The 20,490-nt window shown below is 42.0% G+C and overlaps 1 protein-coding gene across 4 annotated transcripts; it reads left to right on the forward strand.

Annotated features, from left to right (window-relative positions):
* Nucleotides 1-420: 420 nt before the first annotated feature.
* Nucleotides 421-19,849, forward strand: RHBDL2 (rhomboid like 2). 4 transcript variants are annotated; one of them, XM_073318025.2, is made up of 8 exons: nucleotides 421-868; nucleotides 6,314-6,567; nucleotides 9,533-9,681; nucleotides 12,060-12,172; nucleotides 12,473-12,573; nucleotides 14,418-14,478; nucleotides 15,054-15,115; nucleotides 19,487-19,849. In XM_073318025.2, exons 2-8 carry the CDS (start codon nucleotides 6,358-6,360, stop codon nucleotides 19,664-19,666), a joined length of 876 nt encoding a protein of 291 aa, XP_073174126.1. In that variant the 5' UTR covers nucleotides 421-868; nucleotides 6,314-6,357; the 3' UTR covers nucleotides 19,667-19,849. The 4 variants fall into 4 exon arrangements, with proteins under 4 accessions (XP_073174126.1, XP_078705553.1, XP_073174128.1 ...); XM_078849427.1 differs by lacking the exon at nucleotides 19,487-19,849 and adding an exon at nucleotides 17,061-19,479; XM_073318026.2 differs by lacking the exon at nucleotides 421-868 and adding an exon at nucleotides 879-1,016.
* Nucleotides 19,850-20,490: the final 641 nt, after the last annotated feature.

The raw sequence follows: 20,490 nt of genomic DNA on the forward strand, positions 1-20,490 counted from the left end.
GGGCAGCGGGGTGTAGCACTAGCGGTGGGGGTGGGTTCTGGGGTGGGGCCAGGGCTGGGACAGGGGGTTGGGGTGAGCAGGAGGTTCAGGCTCTGGGTGGGAGTTTGGGTGCAGGAGGGTGCTCAGGGCTGGGGTAGGGGGTTGGAGAGTGGGGAGGAGGGGGTGTGGGCTGCAGGCTTCGCCCGAGAGGCGCGTACCTTGGGCAGCTGCTGGTCAGCGGTGCAGCAGGGCTAAGGCAGGATCGCTGCCTGCCCTGGTTCCTGTGCTGCTTCCCCAGGTGGCCGCCACCTCCAGCCCCTAGACAGAGGAGCTAGGGCAGTCTGCATGGTGCGCGCAGCCCGTGCCAGCAGGCCCCGCCCCCGCAGCTCCCATTGGCTGCAGCACCCGGCCAATGGGAGCTGCGGAGCCGGCGCTGGGGGCAGTGTGCAGAGATTCCCTGAACACCCCTCGCCTGGGAGCTGCAGGGGCACGCTGGCGACCAGGCGCTCGCGGCTCCAGCCGGGCGGGAGCTGAGGCTCGGGGACCGGTGTGCGGCTCGCAGCCGGACACTTGCCGCGGGCCGAATGCGGCCTGCGGGTCCCTCCAGCCCAAGGCCTTGGGCTGCAGCCCCTGAAGCCCCGGCACTGATCCAGCCCTGGGCTGAGGGGTCGGAGGATGCAGTTTGGAGAGACGGGCGTGCGGCCGGGCCGTGTCACTGCGAGGGCGTGTCGGCGGTTGCCCGCCCCGAGAATGTGGCTGAGGGAGGCTCCTCCTGGAGCTGCCGCCGGGGCGGGCCGGGGAGCGGCTCCGGGGGCTGATCCTGCTCTGCAGAAGTAGGAGCGGCCGGCGCAGAGACTTGAGGCGGCAGAGCCGAACTCGGAGTCGCCAGGTAGGCCGGAGCCGAGCCAGGTCCCGGGGCAGCCGGGCGGCGTGACTGGGAGGGGGCGAGCCAGGCCGCCGGCCGGCCGGCGGGCGGCACCGCTTTGGTCTCCGTGGTGGTCCTGTCTGGAAGTCGGGGCCAGTCCGTGAGCCATGAGGTAACTTGGCGCCTTGCTCCCCACAGGGAGCCCTTGAGTGTCGCTGAGCCTCGCAGGCGGGGCTGGAATTCAGCTTCGGTAGCTTTGCTTGGTTCAGCTTCTTGACCTAAAACTCCCCAGAAACGCTTCATGGGGGAAAAGCTGCCCAGGCCGTTGCGGGGACAGTCTCTCTGCCTCCTACGTTCAGCGCCAAGCACCAGATTGCTTTGGCTGGGGAGATACGAGTGTAGTGCGGTCATTTGGGGGTTTTAGTATCCCTGTAAAAACGGCTCTTGCACAGAGAGCCGCTCTAAGGGCTGTGCCTTGAGGCTGAAGAACATTCCTCTGAAATAGCCATGTCACAGCGTTTCCAGTCTATCCTTTCAGCGTGTACAGCCACAGAGTGCTTCTTCAATGAAGTTAGTGGGTTTGTAATTATAATGGCTGGAATTTTTAAAAAACTGTCAGCGGTCTAGGGTCCTGCAGTTGCTTTTGTTCAGTGCCAGTACCACAAAGGCATTCTGTTGGCAATATTTAAAGAACATGTAAAACTTAGACTAGAAACCCATAACAACCAGTAATGCAGCCCAGATAAACTAACACTCCTTTTGATTAAAGGAGATTGAGAAGTGGGTGGAGAAGTGTTTTTTATTTAAACAAAAATTGGCCATAAAGACATCATATTTTCTTAAATTAGCGTTACACTACAGACAGCTGCTTTATCACAGTGGTAGTTGGACCTATCCAATGTCTGAGAACACATTTAAAAATACCTTCTGCCTAGAGTCTGTTTACCACTCATATCCCGCAAGCTAGATCAAAGACAGTACTTTGAAGCAAGTTCTCTTAGGATCATCTAGATACTATAATAAGTGGGGTGCTTTTTTTTTAGTGCCAGTAGTTGTCATTAATGCTTGGAGTTACTACTGAAGTAAAATTTCAGCTTTGCCTAGGGATTCCTTTGCTGTTGGGGCACCATTTTGTTCTTTTTTTAAAAAAGAGGTAAGACTGAGCCTCTCATAGCTATATCCTTAGGAGAAAGAAGGAACATTCTGATATCTAATATAATTTTCCAACTTAGCAGCTGGACAGGTACTTATAGTGCAATGCTCACACTGTCGATGATGGTGCCCCCATTGTGGATGCGATCTGCTGACCAAGGGAGCAAGTGTGAACATGAGATTCTGATTTTTGTCGACAAAAATTAGTAGTGTAGACATGGCCTAGGTCAGAGACTTTCTAGTAAAGAGCGTGTAATTGTTGTTTCTGTTGTTGTGCTTTGATCTAGTGCAGGGGTAGCCAACCTGTGGCTCTGGAGCTACATGCGGCTCTTCAGAAGTTAATATGCGGCTCCTTGTATAAGCACAGATTCCGGGGCTGGAGCTACAGGCACCAACTTTCCAATGTGGCGGAGGGTGCTCACTGCTCAACCCCTGGCTCTGCCACAGGCCCTGCCCCAACTCCACCCCTTCCTGCCCCCTCCCCTGAGCCTGCCCTGTCCTCGCTCCTCCCCCCACAGAGCCTCCTGCACACCATGAAACAGCTGATTGGGAGGTGCAGGGGGGGAGGTGCTGGGAGCAGGGGGGGGAACGGACTGATGGGGGGCTGCTGATGTATTACTGTGGCTCTTTGGCAATGTACATTGGTAAATTCTGTCTCCTTCTCAGCCTCAGGTTGGCCACCCCGATCTAGTGTTTGTCTTTAATAATAGAAAAAACCCAAAGATAAGCAATTTATTTCTGGAACATTATTTTCTTGTGAGTGGTTTCTTTTTCGATCAAGGTCGGGACAAAAATATTTGCAAAATCAGGGACAGCTGAGAAGCACGTCTGAGATAAATTATATTAAAAAATGCTTCTGTCTGCAAGTTACGCTGAATTACAACTAAATAAAGGGACACTCAACTTGTGTTTTTTGTTTTTTTTTACCTACTGTTGTTACAAGTAACACTTAAAATGGCTGTCTAAAAGATTATAGAGAGATTTCCTTTTTAAAGTTCATTTACATTGTGCATCTGACAGCACTTTTGTACCATCATTTTTACTGTTCCCCATCTCTCCTTCATGTGTCTTTCACACATCAACTGGAGAGAAATATTTTGTGACTGTAAAACCACAAAATTGACAGAGTTACTTGGGGGATGGGTGTAGCACCAGAAAGTATGTTAGTGTATTTTAATTGACTACATTTCAAGGTGGCTGTACCCATCTAATCAATCTTGGTATTTCTATCTGAGAGAAAAGAAATCTACATAGTATATCTGAAAAACAGAAAGGGCCAGACCTACACTGGCAGAACCTAGGTTGTGGGACTCCAGAGACCCCAACAACCTTCATTCAATGACACTAGCTGACTACAGTCTCCACTCCAGCAGTGGTCTGGACCTGGCTGGTATAGCCTACAGGGGGGGAGACTTGATTCAGTGCATTTCCAGGCAATATCCTATGAAGCCATAAATAAAGCTGCTTCCATTTTGCCCTATGAATCCCAAATGGAAGGGGTCAGTGATACTGCCTCCAGAGGTGTAGAGGATGCAAATTGCTGCTGCTTTAGCTTATAGTTTGAGGTCATTGAATGGGTCATTAAAGAGTTCATGATGGTTGTCCCCCCGCTCCCCCCCCCCCCCCAAAAAAAGGAATTTTTAGCCCCGTAGTCCTAGCCAAAGTCAATTTTAGGTTGTATTGTGCTTACCTTACATTCCCCTGTAATGTTACCTGGAAGCAAGAGTCTTCAGTTCTGTCTTAATTCATAGAATATCAGGGTTGGAAGGGACCTCAGGAGATCATCTAGTCCAACCCCCTGCTCAAAAGCAGGACCCATACCCAATTAAATCATCCCAGCCAGGGCTTTGTCAAGCCTGACCTTAAAAACTTCTAAGGAAGGAGATTCCACCACCTCCCTAGGCAACGCATTCCAGTGTTTCACCACCCTCTTAGTGAAAAAGTTTTTCCTAATATCCAACCTGAACCTCCCCCACTGCAACTTGAGACCATTACTCCTTGTCCTGTCCTCTTCCACCACTGAGAATAGTCTAGAACCATCCTCTCTGGAACTACCTCTCAGGTAGTTGAAAGCAGCTATCAAATCCCCCCCTCATTCTTCTCTTCTGCAGACTAAACAATCCCAGTTCCCTCAGCCTCTCCTCATAAGTCATGTGTTCCAGACCCCTAATCATTTTTGTTGCCCTTCGCTGGACTCTTTCCAATTTATCCACATCCTTCTTGTAGTGTGGGGCCCAAAACTGGACACAGTACTCCAGATGAGGCCTCACCAATGTCGAATAGAGGGGGACGATCACGTCCCTCGATCTGCTCGCTGTGCCCCTACTTATACATCCCAAAATGCCATTGGCCTTCTTGGCAACAAGGGCACACTGCTGGCTCATATCCAGCTTCTCGTCCACTGTCACCCCTAGGTCCTTTTCCGCAGAACTGCTGCCTAGCCATTCGGTCCCTAGTCTGTAGCTGTGCATTGGGTTCTTCCGTCCTAAGTGCAGGACCCTGCACTTATCCTTATTGAACCTCATCAGATTTCTTTTGGCCCAATCCTCCAATTTGTCTAGGTCCCTCTGTATCCTATCCCTGCCCTCCAGCGTATCTACCACTCCTCCCAGTTTAGTATCATCCGCAAATTTGCTGAGAGTGCAATCCACACCATCCTCCAGATCATTTATGAAGATATTGAACAAAACCGGCCCCAGGACCGACCCCTGGGGCACTCCACTTGACACCGGCTGCCAACTAGACATGGAGCCATTGATCACTACCCGTTGAGCCCGACAATCTAGCCAACTTTCTACCCACCTTATGGTGCATTCATCCAGCCCATACTTCCTTAACTTGCTGACAAGAATACTGTGGGAGACTGTGTCAAAAGCTTTGCTAAAGTCAAGATACAATACATCCACTGCTTTCCCTTCATCCACAGAACCAGTAATCTCATCATAGAAGGCGATTAGATTAGTCAGGCATGACCTTCCCTTGGTGAATCCATGCTGACTGTTCCTGATCACTTTCCTCTCGTGTAAGTGCTTCAGGATTGATTCTTTGAGGACCTGCTCCATGATTTTTCTGGGGACTGAAGTGAGGCTGACTGGCCTGTAGTTCCCAGGATCCTCCTCCTTCCCTTTTTTAAAGATTGGCACTACATTAGCCTTTTTCCAGTCATCCAGGACTTCCCCCATTCGCCACGAGTTTTCAAAGATAATGGCCAATGGCTCTGCAATCACAGCAGCCAGTTCCTTTAGCACTCTCGGATGCAACTCATCTGGCCCCATGGACTTGTGCACGTCCAGTTTTTCTAAATAGTCCCTAACCACCTCTTTCTCCACAGAGGGCTGGCCATCTATTACCCATGTTGTGATGCCCAGCACAGCAGTCTGGGAGCTGACCTTGTTCATGAAGACAGAGGCAAAAAAATCATTGAGTACATTAGCTTTTTCCACATCCTCCGTCACTAGGTTGCTTCCCTCATTCATTAAGGGGTCCACACTTTCCTTGGCTTTCTTCTTGTTGCCAACATACCTGAAGAAACCTTTCTTGTTACTCTTAACATCTCTCGCTAGCTGCAGCTCCAGGTGCAATTTGGCCCTCCTAATTTCATTCCTACATGCCCGAGCAATATTTTTATATTCTTCCCTGGTCATATGTCCAACCTTCCACTTCTTGTAAGCTTCTTTTTTATGCTTAAGATCCGCTAGGATTTCACCGTTAAGCCAAGCTGGTCGCCTGCCATATTTACTATTCTTTCGACACATCGGGATGGTTTGTCCCTGTAACCTCAACAGGGATTCCTTGAAATACAGCCAGCTCTCCTGGACTCCTTTCCCCTTCATGTTAGTCCCCCAGGGGATCCTACCCATCTGTTCCCTGAGGGAGTCGAAGTCTGCTTTCCTGAAGTCCAGGGTCCGTATCCTGCTGCTTACCTTTCTTCCCTGTGTCAGGATCCTGAACTCAACCAACTCATGGTCACTGCCTCCCAGATTCCCATCCACTTTTGCTTCCCCTACTAATTCTTCCCGGTTTGTGAGCAGCAGGTCAAGAAAAGCTCCCCCGCCAGTTGGCTCCTCTAGCACTTGCACCAGGAAATTGTCCTGGTGCAAGTGTAGTGTAGTGTTGTGTAGTGTTGCTTTGTGCTGTTAGACAAGAGGTGGAGTGGCTGGTAAAGTTTATAAAGTGCTTTGGGGAAGCTTTCTGGATGAAAAATAATGTGTAAATTTGTCATCATAATGCAAGAGATTATTCTTGTAAAATTTACCAGTCATCTGAATGTTGTGCTGATTGTGTGTAAAATAGTAACCTGTATGTTTGCTGGAACAGGTTTTTGAAATTCCTAAGTATTTGGCCTTTTCCGAGTAAGAAATATGGAGATGGAGAGGATGAACATGGATATGTCTGGTGAGGAGGAAGAGAAGGAAAACAATGAAAGAAACTCTAGAGTTTGTACTACCTGTGACAAGATTCATGAGTCCATTTCCAAATGGATGCTTCCTGAAAATGCCAGAGGAACCTACCTGGAAAGAGCAAACTGTATCCCTCCTCCCCTCTTCATCATTTCCATTAGTATAGCTGAGGTAAGGGTTCTTACCTGGTAACGTAAATGTTTGCATTTGTCTTGCATTGAACACTATTATTTTACAGTAACAACAGTCAAACTATGGGATTTAGATTATACACATTGCAGTTGTTTCACTTTAGAGTCACAGGCTTCTTGTCTGTTGTTCAGCACTGGAGTTTGCATGTGATCATAAAACATACTGAATTGAGCATTTTTAACTTTTTGATTATTTTCCATTTAGTAACTTCTTTCTCATTCATTGCACATTTGAAGCCCATATTATACATATTGACCACTATAACACCCTATTTTCAGTTCCTTGTAAGTCTGGCAAATCTTAACAGTGCAGGCTGAAATCTTCCATCTCTGGTTTCTGTTTCATGTTGAATTTTTTAAAATATTTGAGCAAAAATGGTTCCACATCAGCCTTTTCCGAGAATGAGCTTAGTGGAGAAATAAACTATTTATTTTGCATATATTTTCTTCTGACTTGAAACTTAGCAGGGGACAGTTCAGAGGTGTCCTAAACCTATGAAAATCCACACTCATTTGGCCAGTTTAAGAGCCTCTTAAAGTTGCTACTGGCACATGCGCAGGAGAACTTGTTCTGCACTTGGTGATTAAGTTTCCTAAAATCCGAAACCGAACTGCATGTGCTCTACTAGAATTCTTTGAATGGGTCAACAAGCATGTGGACAAGGGGTATCCAGTGGATATAGTGTACTTAGATTTTCAGAAAGCCTTTGACAAGGTCCCTCACCAAAGGCTCTTAAGCAAAGTAAGCTATCATGGGATAAGAGGGAAGGTCCTCTCATGGATTGGTAACTGGTAGGAAAGATAGGAAACAAAGGGCAGAAATAAATGGTCAGTTTTCAGATTGGAGAGACGTAAATAGTGGTGTCACCCAGGGGTCTGTATTGGGCCCAGTCCTATTGAATATATTTATAAATGATCTGGAAAAAGGGGTAAACAGTGAGCTGGCAAAATTTGCAGATGATACAAAATTGCTCAAGATAGTTAAGTCCCAAGCAGACTGTGAAGAGCTACAAAAGGATCTCTCAAAGTGGGTGACTAGGCAACAAAATGGTAGATGAAATTCAGTGTTGATAAATGCAAAATAATGCACATTGGAAAATATAATCCCAACTATACATATAAAATGATGGGGTCTAAATTGGCTGTCACCACTCAAGAAAGAGATCTTGGAGTCATTGTGGATAGTTCTCTGAAAACATCCACTCAATGTGCAACAGCAGTCAAAAAAGTGAACAGAATGTTGGGAATCATTAAGAACGGGATAGATAATAAGACAGAAAATATCATATTGCCTCTATATAAATCCATGGTACACCCACTTCTTGAATATTGTGTGCAGATGTGATTGCCTCGTCTCAAAAAAGATATATTGGAATTGGAAAAGGTTCAGAAAAGGGCAACAAAAATGATTAGGAGTATGGAACGGCTGCCATATGAGGAGAGATTAACAAGACTGGGACTTTTCACCTTGGAAAAGAGATGACTAAGGGGGGATATGATGGAGCTCTATAAAATCATGACTGGTGTGGAGAAAGTAAATAAGGAAGTGTTATTTACTCCTTCTCATAACACAAGAACTACGGGTCACCAAATGATATTAATAGGCAGCAGGTTTAAAATAAACAAAAGGAAGTATTTTTTCACGCAACGCACAGTCAGCCTGTTGAACTCCTTGCCAGAGGATGTTGTGAAGGCCAAGAGTATAACAGGTTTCAAAAAAGGACTAGAGAAGTTCATGGAGGATAGGTCCATCAATAGCTACTAGCCAAGATGGACAGGGATGGTGTTCCTAGCCTCTGTTTGCCAGAAGCTGGAAATGGGCGACAGGGAATGGATCACTTGGTGATTACCTGCTCTGTTCATTCCCCCTGGGGCACCTGGCATTGGCTATTTTTGGAGGACAAGATACTGGGTTAGATGGACCGTTGGTCTGACCCAGTATGGCCATTCTTATGTTCCCAATTTTGATGACCTCGCTGTCCTCCCCAGTCAAAATATCTTTGACCGAGGGAAGGTGCGACCAGGCTATGAGCCCAGGAGTTTTAGTCTTGCCTCTTCCGCTGATTGGTTATTAATTGTCCACTTCTCAATCTTTATCCAGCAAGACTTCATATCCCTAGCAAGTATTATTCCCCCATAGTATATGTGAAGTAACTAAGGACCTTAGACATTTCACAAGATCACTTCTGGCAGAAATGCTGATAAAATAGAGATCTCTGTGGCAGGCTCCAGTTTCAGCCACGTAATCCAACTGTCTCACTGAAAGTATAGGCCAAGTTGTTTTTGGTTATGAAGTCCTGCATACCCAGTGCCTGCAAAAGAACCAGGAATCCTGACTTCTTGTTCTTCTGTGGTCTAGCAAATGCATGATGGAATTTCTTCATTTTTTCAATTTTCTTTTTTCAAAGTCCAGTGTTTGTATGTTGTTTCCTGTGCGAAAAGAATGTTTGAGTTGGAAAACCAGGCACTTGAACATTAGGAAATGCTAGGACTGAGATTGCCTATGTAACCTTAACTCTGCCCCTTTGTGCATTTTGATTAGGTTTCACTTTCTAGTTACATTAACACAAACTTCTTGTTCTACAGTACTGTACTGCTCTGTCATTCAGATCCTGATTCAGCGGAATACTCAGGCATATCCTTAAAATCTATTGAAGTCAATGGGATTAAAGAACGTGCACAGTGGCAAGAACCCCTTTAAATCTGGTATTTCTTAATTTGAGTGCTTGGTTTTTGCATCTCTACCCTTGTTGTTTCCAGTGTGTTCTGACCATTACACACACAGTTGTATGTTAGTGAAATTATGCATTTCTGTATATAGAAGGTTTGAAATCTGCCATGAGACAATTGTATATCAAGGATTTGGGGATTATTGGAGGAAAATTGTTTATATTTCATAATTCCAAATGATTGTAGATGTTGTTAAAGTCTCTCATTGTTTCCAGATGGCTGTATTCATTTATTATGCTGTTTGGAAGCCCCAGAAACAGTGGATCACGCTGGATACAGGTGTCTGGAACAGTCCCTTTATTTATAGGCCTGACAAGAGGGATGAAGCTTGGAGATTCATTTCTTATATGCTAGTGCATGCTGGGTAAGCAATGTAACAATGGACTCTACAAACAGTCAACCTGTGGAACTCTTTGCCAAAGGATGTTGTGAAGGCTAAGACTATAACAAGGTCAAACAAGAACGAGATAAGTTCTTGGAGGATAGGTCCATCAGTGACTATTAACCAGGATGGGCAGGGATAGTGTCCCTAGCCTCTGTTTGCCAGAAGCTGGGAATGGGTGACAGGGGATGGATCACTTGATGATTCCCTGTTCTGTTCATTCCCTCTGAAGTACCTGGCATTGGCCACTGTTGGAAGATAGGATACAGGCTAGATGGACCTTTGGTCTGACCCAGTCTGGCCATTCTTATGTTCTAAACAGGTTTTTCAGAGAAGCCAAAGGGAGTTAGGTGCCACTCCATTAGGTTCCTCTGAAAATCTCAATCTGCTTTAAAAATTCATGTATTCATTTAGGAAAATGAAAGATTTTACCTTGTAAGATTTATAAAGATGATGTGGTCAGGATCCTAGTCTTAAGACTTGTCTGCAGGATGATGTTTCTGGGGCAGTAGGATCTGCATCATGATAGGCTGTCCCCTTAAAGGTAGTGATGCCTAGTTGTGAGCCAACCCCAGTCACATGGCATGGCCCTTCCAATATTTTGTGAGGTTTTGATATAGGCTAAGAAATAAGAGGTATTTGTGGCAAGGAAGCAGTCCCAAGAATAAATAATGTTTGGGAGAAATTTTATTACGTTTTTTTTTTTTTAAGGGCCTTGGATCAGGAGCCTTGCAGAGTGGCCAGGGCAAGGCTCCCCTCTCACCCAACCAACCGGGTATGAGGTGGAAGAAGGGGACTAGTATGCTGCCTCTTCCCTGATAACAGGGCAGACAACAGCAGGAGAGCACTGCCTGTTGTACCCTCTGAGCCTGAGGACTAGTTAGGGAAAGGGGCCAGCTGAAAGTTGATAAGGCCCTACAGCTGTCCTAAATGATAACCCAGTGCAAAAGAGGAGAATGGAAGGCTGCTGTTTCAAGGAGAGAAACTGATGGAAATATCGCCCAGCTCTGGGAGGAGGGCTGGGACCTCCTGAACAGGAGCAAAAAGTCTATAGGGACTCTTACATGGACCTACAGTAGATGTGAACTTCAACTCAGAAGTGAGTTAAATGCTGTAGAAAAGTTAATAAATCGGACTCCCACAAAGGTGATATTGGTTTTGAAATAACCCAGTCTAAGTAATTAGTTGAAATAACCTGAGTTGGTGCTGGAGGCAATGAACCTGCAGGGCCACAAAGGTGGCCATGTTCAAGGGAAGCTCCCCATGACAGGGTCAGTAATGACAAGAGTGCCACCTAGTGAACTGCCAGCACCGCTTCCTGCAGCAGTGAGGTGTCACTCTCCATTCCAAAATCTGGCCTAATCCATCTGTGTTTAGTTTGCGAGATCAGTACAAGGTAGTATAGATATCATGGCAGTAGTATAGTTTTAATCCTACCTGAAAAGATACAAAGAAGAGCAACAAAAATGATTAAAGGCAAGGAACAGCTTCCATATGAGGAAAGATTAAACAGACTGGAGCTGTTCGGCTTTGAACAGAGATGTCTAAGGGGGGACAAGATAGATGTCTAAAACATCATGAGTAGTGTGGAGAAAGTGAATAAGGAAGTGTTACTTACTCCTTCACTAACACAAGAACTAGGGGTCTCCCTGTACAATTAATAGGCAGCAGCTTTAGAACAAACATAAGAAAGTACTTCTTCACACAATGTGCCAATCAATCTGTGGAATTCATTGCTAGGGTCCAAAGGTACAACTGGGTTAAAAAAAGAATTAGATAAGTTCATGGAGGACAGGTCCATCAATGATTATTAGCCAAGAGGGTCAAGGCTGCAACCCCGTTCTTTGGGTGTCCCTAGACCTCTGACTGCCAGAAGCTGGGACTGCATGACGGGGGATGGATCACTCAATAATTGCTCTGTTCTGTTCATTTCCTCTGGTGCATCTGGCACTGGCCTGTCATAAGGATACTGGGCTAGATGGACCATGGATCTGACCCATTATGGCCATGTTTTACTTTTTTTTTTTTTGAGACCTGTTCTTCATAACCTGTGGTCCAGTTCTGCCCTTCCACCAGAGTGCCTTACTCTGACTTATATGCAGACTCTGGCCTTCCTGATCCAAATGCATAGCCCAGACTCCACCCCCTAAAAAGTAAGGCTTACTTATTTTCAGTTATTTGAGTATATAATTATAACAGCTTTTATTTTGTCTTACTTTTAAAAAAGTTATTTTGGCTGTAGAAATAAAGCCCCCAGGATGCTAGCATGCCATTTTATTATGTATTCGCTATAGTTTGAGAAAACTTTAAGTGTTAATTACAGTTTTGATATTTAAATATCAACATGTTTTTCCTTGCAGCATTCAACACATTTTAGGAAATCTCTTTCTGCAACTTATTTTGGGGATCCCCTTAGAAATGGTTCATAAAGGGCATCGGGTTAGTCTGGTGTATCTCGCAGGAGTGATTGGAGGTCAGTGTGTAATGGGAAATGGGTAAGCTTAAATGAAGAACTGTCTGTATCAGAAAATCAATGTATATTATTGCCACATCCCCTTTCCTGAACAGGGCAATCAAAGTTGTTAGTATACTGGATTGTGTAACATAACGAGTTCTCTTGGTGCAGAGAATGTTTGGACTCCAACCTTTTACCATAATAACATACTAGAAAACAACCCTATGTTCCACTCTACTCCTCTCAGGTGTTTACAGAAAATGTCTTCTTAAAGTTGCCATCAGGACTCTAGTTCTAAGGACATTTCTGTCTTTTCAGGTTCCTTGGCTAGCTCAGTCTGTGATCCCCTCCAGGCTCTCGTAGGGGCTTCAGGAGGAGTCTATGCTCTCATTGGAGGATACTTTATGAATGTTTTAGTGGTAAGGAAACAATTAGAAATGCACAGAAAAAAAAACAGATTCTTTGTGGATCCTTGTTCACTTTTGGGTAAATCTTATTTGTGTAAATAAGATGTTCAATTTTTTTCGGCAAAGAGGAATAATTAAGGAAAATGTAACTCCCACATACATATATGCTGAACAAACCATGTCTGTCCTTGAGAAATCAAAGCTTTATAGATGCTTTTTGTGCTATTAAAAGAGGAAAAAGTGAATATAGCAGTTGACATCATTTTCAGCCAAAGTGACATTGCACTATAGAAACTGCCATTTGTGATACCATGTAGTGCAGTATTCTGTCTCAGCTAGTGGCCAAAATCGGATGCTTTAGAAGTATAGGAAACCCCACAATTATGGAATAAGCTGCAAAGAAAACAAAACCAAAAAACCCCTCTAAACTCTAGGGCTTCAGTTAGAACTTGACTGATGCCCTGAAGCATGAGGGTTTGTATATCCCTTTAAAAATTGGCTATATATTCATGTAAATGTCTCATTGTACTGATCTCATTTTGGATGCAGTAGTTCAGCTTAACAGGAACTTTAAACCTTTATTTTGTGAATCTTTTATGTCTATCTCCCACACATACCAAAAAGCAATACAAACCCCAGCTTAATCAAACTTGCAGTCTAACGTAAAATCTTGGTGACGTCAGCATTGTTTAGCCAGAATAACTTCCCAAATGCTTGGAATGTGTGACAATCAGATGTTCTGGTCTTTCAGTATAAATGATGTAAAAGCACATGAGATCACTGTTAAGGTTTTGCATTGGAATGCAAGTTTTATGAAGCTGGGGTACATACTGATTTTTGGTGTCTGTGGGTGATGGAAGTGAAAACCGTATGGAGTATTGGTGAGCATTATCACTAAAGTTTTAGGGAAAACAAAGGTGGAAAGGAGTGTTTAGGTCTCTCCCAGTAACTTGTTACTTTCTTTCTTTTAAGATTTCAGATGAAGTGTCATGCTACATAATCTTAACTGCAACTAAACATATTTTTGTTTGCTAATTAAGGTCTTGGCTTCAGTGATCTCTAGTGTCAGAGAGGCTGACTGTACACTGGGTGGCTTTTTAAAAAATGATTTAATTTAATCAGTCACCAAAGGTGGGTCCTACTCTTTTAATTCTAAACATTGCTAAACATTAGTTCATGGAAACATCAGTTCTTCAGCAAATCTTCTCTTAAGTAGTTCAGTCAGCAGTCAGACCTTTCCTTTCTGTGTGATCAGAGGCAGTATGAATTATAAATGACACATTAAAGACTTCATATCACTAGAGTTTTCAAGTAAACAAGGATGGGGCCTGGTTCAGCAAATAGCATTGAGTCTCCACCACCAAAGGCATGAGAGGCGCTAAAGAAAATTGGTATCCTTTGTGTAAGACAAAAACATTGTTTTGCTGGATAATCATTCTCAAAGGGCTGACAGCACACAGATTGCATCTTCTTTTTTAGTAATTTTTATCACCAAAAGGCATACAAAAGGTTATATGTTTTCATTATAAAATAAGGAGGAATGTGAAAGATGTGATAATAGCAGTGGTCTAGTGGATTAAGCTGCTTGTTGTTGGAGTTTGGGCATGCCACTTTCCCTTTCTGTGCCTCAGTTTCCTCATCTGTAAAATGGGGAGAATGATACTGACTCTCCTTAGTCAAATGCTTTGTGATTGTTTGAAAGGGGCTATAGAAATGTGGGATGTTACTTAGTGTATATTAATATACCTAAGTGGACTGTGGTGTGTGTGTGTGTGTATGTATGTATGTATATATGTGTATGCATGTACAAGTCCATGTGTATAATTATATAGCTTGTTTCTTTTTTTCTCTCCAAGAACTTCAGAGAAATGATTCCTTTGTTTGGAGTCTTCAGATTGCTCCTCATCGGGATTATAGGTAATTTTAATCCTACCTAGTGTATATGTGATAATAAAAACTATACAAGACACACAGTATTAAACTGTACAAAAATGAATGCCCATTTGGAGTCCAAAAGACTAATAGTCAGGGAGGTATCAGTTGCATATTATTCAGTTTTCTAGAACCACAAAGTAAATGTAAATTGGGGTTAGGTTAAATTATAATGTAAACTGATCTGAGCCTTAAACTATTTAGTGTTTCTTTGTGTTTTTAAATACTACTAATTACCTGTGTAGTGCCACAAGCTACGTATGGTGCTTGATAAAACTCTAGCTAAATTTTGCTCCGTTAGAAGGGTGATACTGAAGTCAATAGGAGTTGGAATCCTGTGGCTGAGAGTAGAATTTGGCCAGATTCTTATTTTACTAGTTGCTGCATTTTACTCCAAAAGAGACTGCTTCAGTTGTGGGTGAGATGATCTCTTTGTAGTTAGCTTTGTAGATGCCACTAGAAGACATACCATGTTGTTACTTACACCCATTATTTGGATTTGTTTCTGAAATGTCTTGTCAATTTGAATGAACAATCTTACGATGATTGTGTTTTTTTAGTTGGAACAGATATGGGATTTGCTCTGTACAGAAGATTTATAGCTCCTGTGAATGGGCCTCAAGTAAGTGTAGTCTTCACTAAAATAGCTTGGATAAATTATAACTAATGCTCTACTAGTCCTTAGATAATACCTCAGTATTAAGTATTGGAATTTAGTAGAAAAAATAGTGTTTCAAATAGTGAAAGATTGTGATTCCTGTTGCACAAAGAAACAAAATGGCCCATAATCCCAACTATACATACAAAATGATGGGGTCTAAATTAGTTATTACCTTCACAAAACCAATCTTGGAGTCATCGTGGATAGTTCTGTGTAAACATCTGCTCAATATGCAGTGGCAGTCAAAAAAGCTAACAGAATGTTAGGAACCATTAGGAAAGGGAGAGATAATAAGATGGAAAATGTCATAATGACATTATATAAATCCATAGTATGCCCAGAATACTGCATGATGTTCTGGTTGCCCCATCTCAAAAATGTATATTAGAAATGGAAAAGGTACAGAGAAGGACAACAAATATGATTATGGATATGGAATAGCTTTCACACAAGGAGAGAGAGAAAAGACTGGGATTGTTCAGTTTAGAAGAGAGATGACTTAAGAGGGGATATCATAAAGGTCTATACAATCATGAATGGTGTGGAGAAAGTGAATAGGAAAGTGTTGTTTTTTATCCCTTCACGTAACATAAGAACCAGGGCTCACCCAATGAAATTAATAGGCAGCAGCTTTAAAATAAATATAAGGAAATACTTCTTCATACAACATGCAATCAACTTGTGGAACTTGCTGCTGGTGGATGTTGTGAAGGTCAAAATTATAACTGGGTTCAAAGAAGAATTAGGTAAATTCATTTAGGATAGGTCCAACAATGGCTTTTAGTCAAGATGGTTAGGGACTCAACCCCATGCTCTGGGTATCCCTAACCCTCTTACTGCCAGAAGATGGGACTGGACGATGGGATAGATTACTCAATAAGTGCCTTGTTCATTCCCTCTGAAGTATCTGGTAGTGGCCACTGTCAGAAGACAGGATACTGGGCTAGATGAATCATTGGTCTGACCCCGTATAGCCATTCTTATGTTCTTATGAGAGAAAGTAAACTGTTTTTTTTTCATAGTGATAAATTCTAAGCCAGAAGGGACCATTGTGGTCACATAGTCTGAGCTCTTATATAACACAGGCAAGAGAACTTCCCCAGAATAATAGCTAGAAAAAACATCCAATCTTGATTTAAATATTTTTAGTAATGGAGAATCCACCATAACTATTTTGTAAATTGTCGCAATGGTTAATTACCTACTATGTCAAAATTTACACCTTATTTCCAGTCTGAATTTGTCTAGCTTCAACTTCCAGCCATTGAATTGTGTCATACCTTTTTCTGTTAGATTGAAGAGCCCATTATTAAATATTTGTTCCCCATGTAGATATTTAGAGTGTAAGCAAGTCACCCCTTAACCTTCTCTTTGTTAAGATTGAGCTCCTTCAGTCTATCTGTCGATCACTATAAAGTATGTTTTCTAATCCTTAATCATTCTCGTGGCTCTTCTCTAAACCGTCTCCAGGTTATCAACATCCTTCTCAAATTGTGGACACCAGAACTGGATGATATTCCAGCAATGCTTGCACCAATGCCAAATACAGAAGTAAAATAACCTCTCTAATTCTGCTTGAGATTTCCCTGGATCACATTAGCTCTTTTGGCCACAGCATCACACTGGGAGCTCATGTTTAGCTGATTATCCACCATGACACCCAAATCTTTTTCAGTATCACTGCTTCCCAGGATAGTCCTCCATCCTATAAGTATGGCCTACATTCTTTGTTCCTACATGTACGTTTACATTTACCCATATTAAAACCCATATTGTTTGCTTCTGCCCAGTTTACCAAATGATTCAGGTTGCTCTGAATTGGTGACCTGTCCTCTTCATTATTTACAGCTTCCCCAACTTTTGTGTCATCTGCAGACTTTATCAGTGACTTTGTATTTTTTCCCAGGTCATTGAAAAAAATCCTAAATCGTGTAGGACCAAGCAGTGATCCCTGAGGGACCCCACTGGAAACAGACCCGCTTAATGATGATTCCTTTACAACTAAATTTTGAGCCAATTTTTAGTCCCTTGAATGTATGCCATGTTAATTCTATATCATTGTCGTTTTTAATCAAAATGTCATGCGGTACCAAGTCAAATGCCTTCCAGAAGCTTGTGCATAGTAGGTCAACACTATTGCCTTTATCAACCAAACTTGTAATCTCATAAAAAAATATTAAATTAATTTGTCAGGATCTATTTTCTATAAACCCATGTTGATTTTCATTCATTACATTACTCTCCTTTAATTCTTTATTAATTGAGTCCTGTGTCAGCCATTCCATTGTCTTGACCAGGATCGATATCAGTCTGATCGATATCAGCCTATAATTACGCAAGTTACCCTGTTTACTCTTTTTAAAAATCGGCACAACATTACCTTTCTTCCAGTCTTCTGGAACTTCCTTGGTGCTCCAAGACTTATTGAAAATCAACATCAGCAGTCTAAGGAGCTCCTCAGATGGCTTTGTTAAATCTCTTGGATGCAAGTTATCTGGACCTGCTGATTTTAAAATGTCTAATGTTAGTAGCTTCTGTTTTAACATTTCCAGAGATACTAATAGAATGGAAAGGTTTCAGAGTAGCAGCCATGTTAGTCTGTATCCGCAAAAAGAAAAGGAGTACTTGTGGCACCTTAGAGACTAACAAATGCATGCATCTGATGAAGTGAGCTGTAGCTCATGAAAGCTTATGCTCAAATAATTTGTTAGTCTCTAAGGTATTATTAATTCTACCATTTCCATCTAGTAGTGGACCAATACCATTATCAGGATTTTTTTGTTCATAATATATTTTAAAAAATCCTTCTTACTGTCCTTAATTGTGCGAGCCATAGAGTTCTCTCTGTGTCCCTTTACTTCCCTTCTTAATTTTCTACAGTTCCTAACTTCTGATTTATATTCATTACTATCAACTTCGCATTTCTTCCATTTGTTACTTTTTTTATAGCTGCCTTCACTTCCCCTCTAAATCAGGAGCCTTCTTTCTCAACTGTGGGATTGTGACTTGTTAGGCATCTAGTTAGGTGTTCTTTGATGATTACTAATTATCATTCACATTTTTCTGATAAAATTCTTCCTCCAAGCTACTTGGCTTATAAAAGTTGAAGATACATTTGTTAACTTAACTTAAATTTGTTAAATAACTTAAATAATGTATAGGCAGAGCTGGGATGGGTGCTTACTATAATATCTATATACATTGAAAAAAGCCGTTACCTCTGTCTGAGACCAACATTTTTGGTAAATTTAAAGACGACTTTCCTTGTAGAAGCTGTATCCAGCCATGAAACAGGCTACATATTTAATAAAATATTATCTTTATGGAATACAGCATTGCATGTAGATTTCTTCACTATACTGCCACTGTACTTGTGTAGTAATTCATGCAGGTAACTTACTACTGATTAAGATAACTACGGGTCTATTTTAAACTCAGAGTAAGTAAAGCAAGACTTTTATCTCTTGCTGTTTATTGTTTAATCACAATGAACATACTAAAGGAAGTATAGTTGTGTTTAAGATTTACTATGTACTTGAGCATGGACAGCACACTTATCTTTCAGAACAAAGGGCAGACAAGGGCACTGCCCTTGAACTATTTAAATTGTAATAAATAGCACAGTCCCCATAAATACATTTTTATGAAGAATGGTGTGGGGAGGAAGGCTTGTGGTGGAATAGTGGTTGAAGGCGTGGTAAACCAGGTCAGGAATACTGTTCCGTTATACCATAGGGGCACATGGTATAAAGCAGGAAGGAAATTATGACGTGCCTAGGCATGCATCTTGAGCACAGGCATGGAGAAGAATAGCCAGGAGCAAGGAGGGAGCCTAGAAGGTAGGAGCCTGAAAAACAGACAGGGAGTTCCTATATCCTGTGCACACTGACTTTTAGTGAATCAGTAGGGAACCATGTTCCCTTGGAGTCAGTTCTGAAGGAATGTCCCAGCATGGCATTAGGGACATGCCATATTTTGGATGAGGCATAAAACTGTGATCAAAGATGTCATGACTCTCTTCATAAAAGTATATCCACATTCTAGCCAAATTCCCAGTTCTGAATAATTTAATTCTACCTCCCTAGATTCATGCCTGCCGTTTTAATTTGATATGTAGCTGTACACTACTAAACAGCTACTGCCTTCCATCAGAGTAGCTACATTTAAATACTAATGATCCCTATGTATTCTTTACCTATCTCATAGGCATGCGTTAAAGCTAAAGTAATAGTTATAAGTGCTTTCAAATCCTTGGATGAATAATGTTACAGAAGTGCTGGTATTCCTCAGTCTTGAAATGTAACTTAACAGTTTACTTCTTTTTCTCTTAAGGTGTCCTTTGTGGCTCACATTGCTGGTGGCCTAGCTGGGATGTCAATAGGTTATGTCATTTTCAGCTGTTTTGATAAGAACTTTATAAAAGATCCAAGATTTTGGATCTCCATTGTTGCTTTTTTAGTCTTTCTGGTGTTTGCTGTATTTTTCAACATCTTTCTTTCACCAGCAAACTAAACTGCACCACCCACAAAAGAAACACTTAAATCATCAGGAAGACAACTTTTAAAAAAAGAAAAATTACAGTTTTATAACTTCCAAAGGACTCCATAAATGTTGCTTTTTTAAATAATGGTTGTGTACAGACTTGAATTTTTAAAGCATTAGACCATCATTTTTATGGTTATCCTATCTCAGAAATGAAATATAGTTATTTAAAATATGACCTTTTAAAAATCATATGTAAGCTTTTCTATTTTCTATACTGTTAAATTAAATAAACATCAAGGGATCCTGATTGCTTTGGAATACTTCTTGCAGCTTTTGTTTTGAGCTTTTGTGACATGAATCAGTAATACTCATTTGGAAGAAATTACTTCTTCCAATACCAGCTTTCTAACCTCAAAACAAAGAGAAAAATGTTGATCACCACAATAAAGAGTTCTTTTAGAGAAAAAATTGTGGTGTGATATTTTTACAGTTGAGTAGCAAGTGTGATGATTCTTGATCTTTGTCACCTGTAGTCAAAGCTTCAGGTACTTGGACACAGACCTTAAGTCCAGGCTGCTGCAATGTCTCTGGATTCTGTGACATTCTGCTTCAACAGACTGGAAATTCAGTGGCAGCTCCATTCATTTGAAAAAAAAACAGATTTTTACAGGAATGACAACTTTACTATTGTGGACAAGTTTTTCATAACTGCCTTCTTCAGGGTTTCTTGCATCTTCTTCTGAGGCACTCAGAAGTGGCCACTGTTAAGAGACGGTATAAAACTTGATGGACCACTGGTCTGATCCAGCATTGCAGGTTTTATGTGCCAATGAAATATGAACATGAAGATG

This window comes from Lepidochelys kempii, chromosome 19 (genome assembly GCF_965140285.1).
Source record: "Lepidochelys kempii isolate rLepKem1 chromosome 19, rLepKem1.hap1, whole genome shotgun sequence".
NCBI lineage: Eukaryota > Metazoa > Chordata > Testudines > Cheloniidae > Lepidochelys > Lepidochelys kempii.

What these genes read in the sequence shown, in the direction of transcription:
- RHBDL2 (XM_073318025.2), top strand. Translation starts at nt 6,358, where the DNA reads ATGGAGATGGAGAGGATGAACATGGATATGTCTGGTGAGGAGGAAGAG. An exon ending in TATATGCTAGTGCATGCTGG is followed by an intron (nt 9,682 to 12,059) that starts GTAAGCAATGTA and finishes TTTTCCTTGCAG; the next exon opens with CATTCAACACATTTTAGGAA. An exon ending in TCTCGCAGGAGTGATTGGAG is followed by an intron (nt 12,173 to 12,472) that starts GTCAGTGTGTAA and finishes CTGTCTTTTCAG; the next exon opens with GTTCCTTGGCTAGCTCAGTC.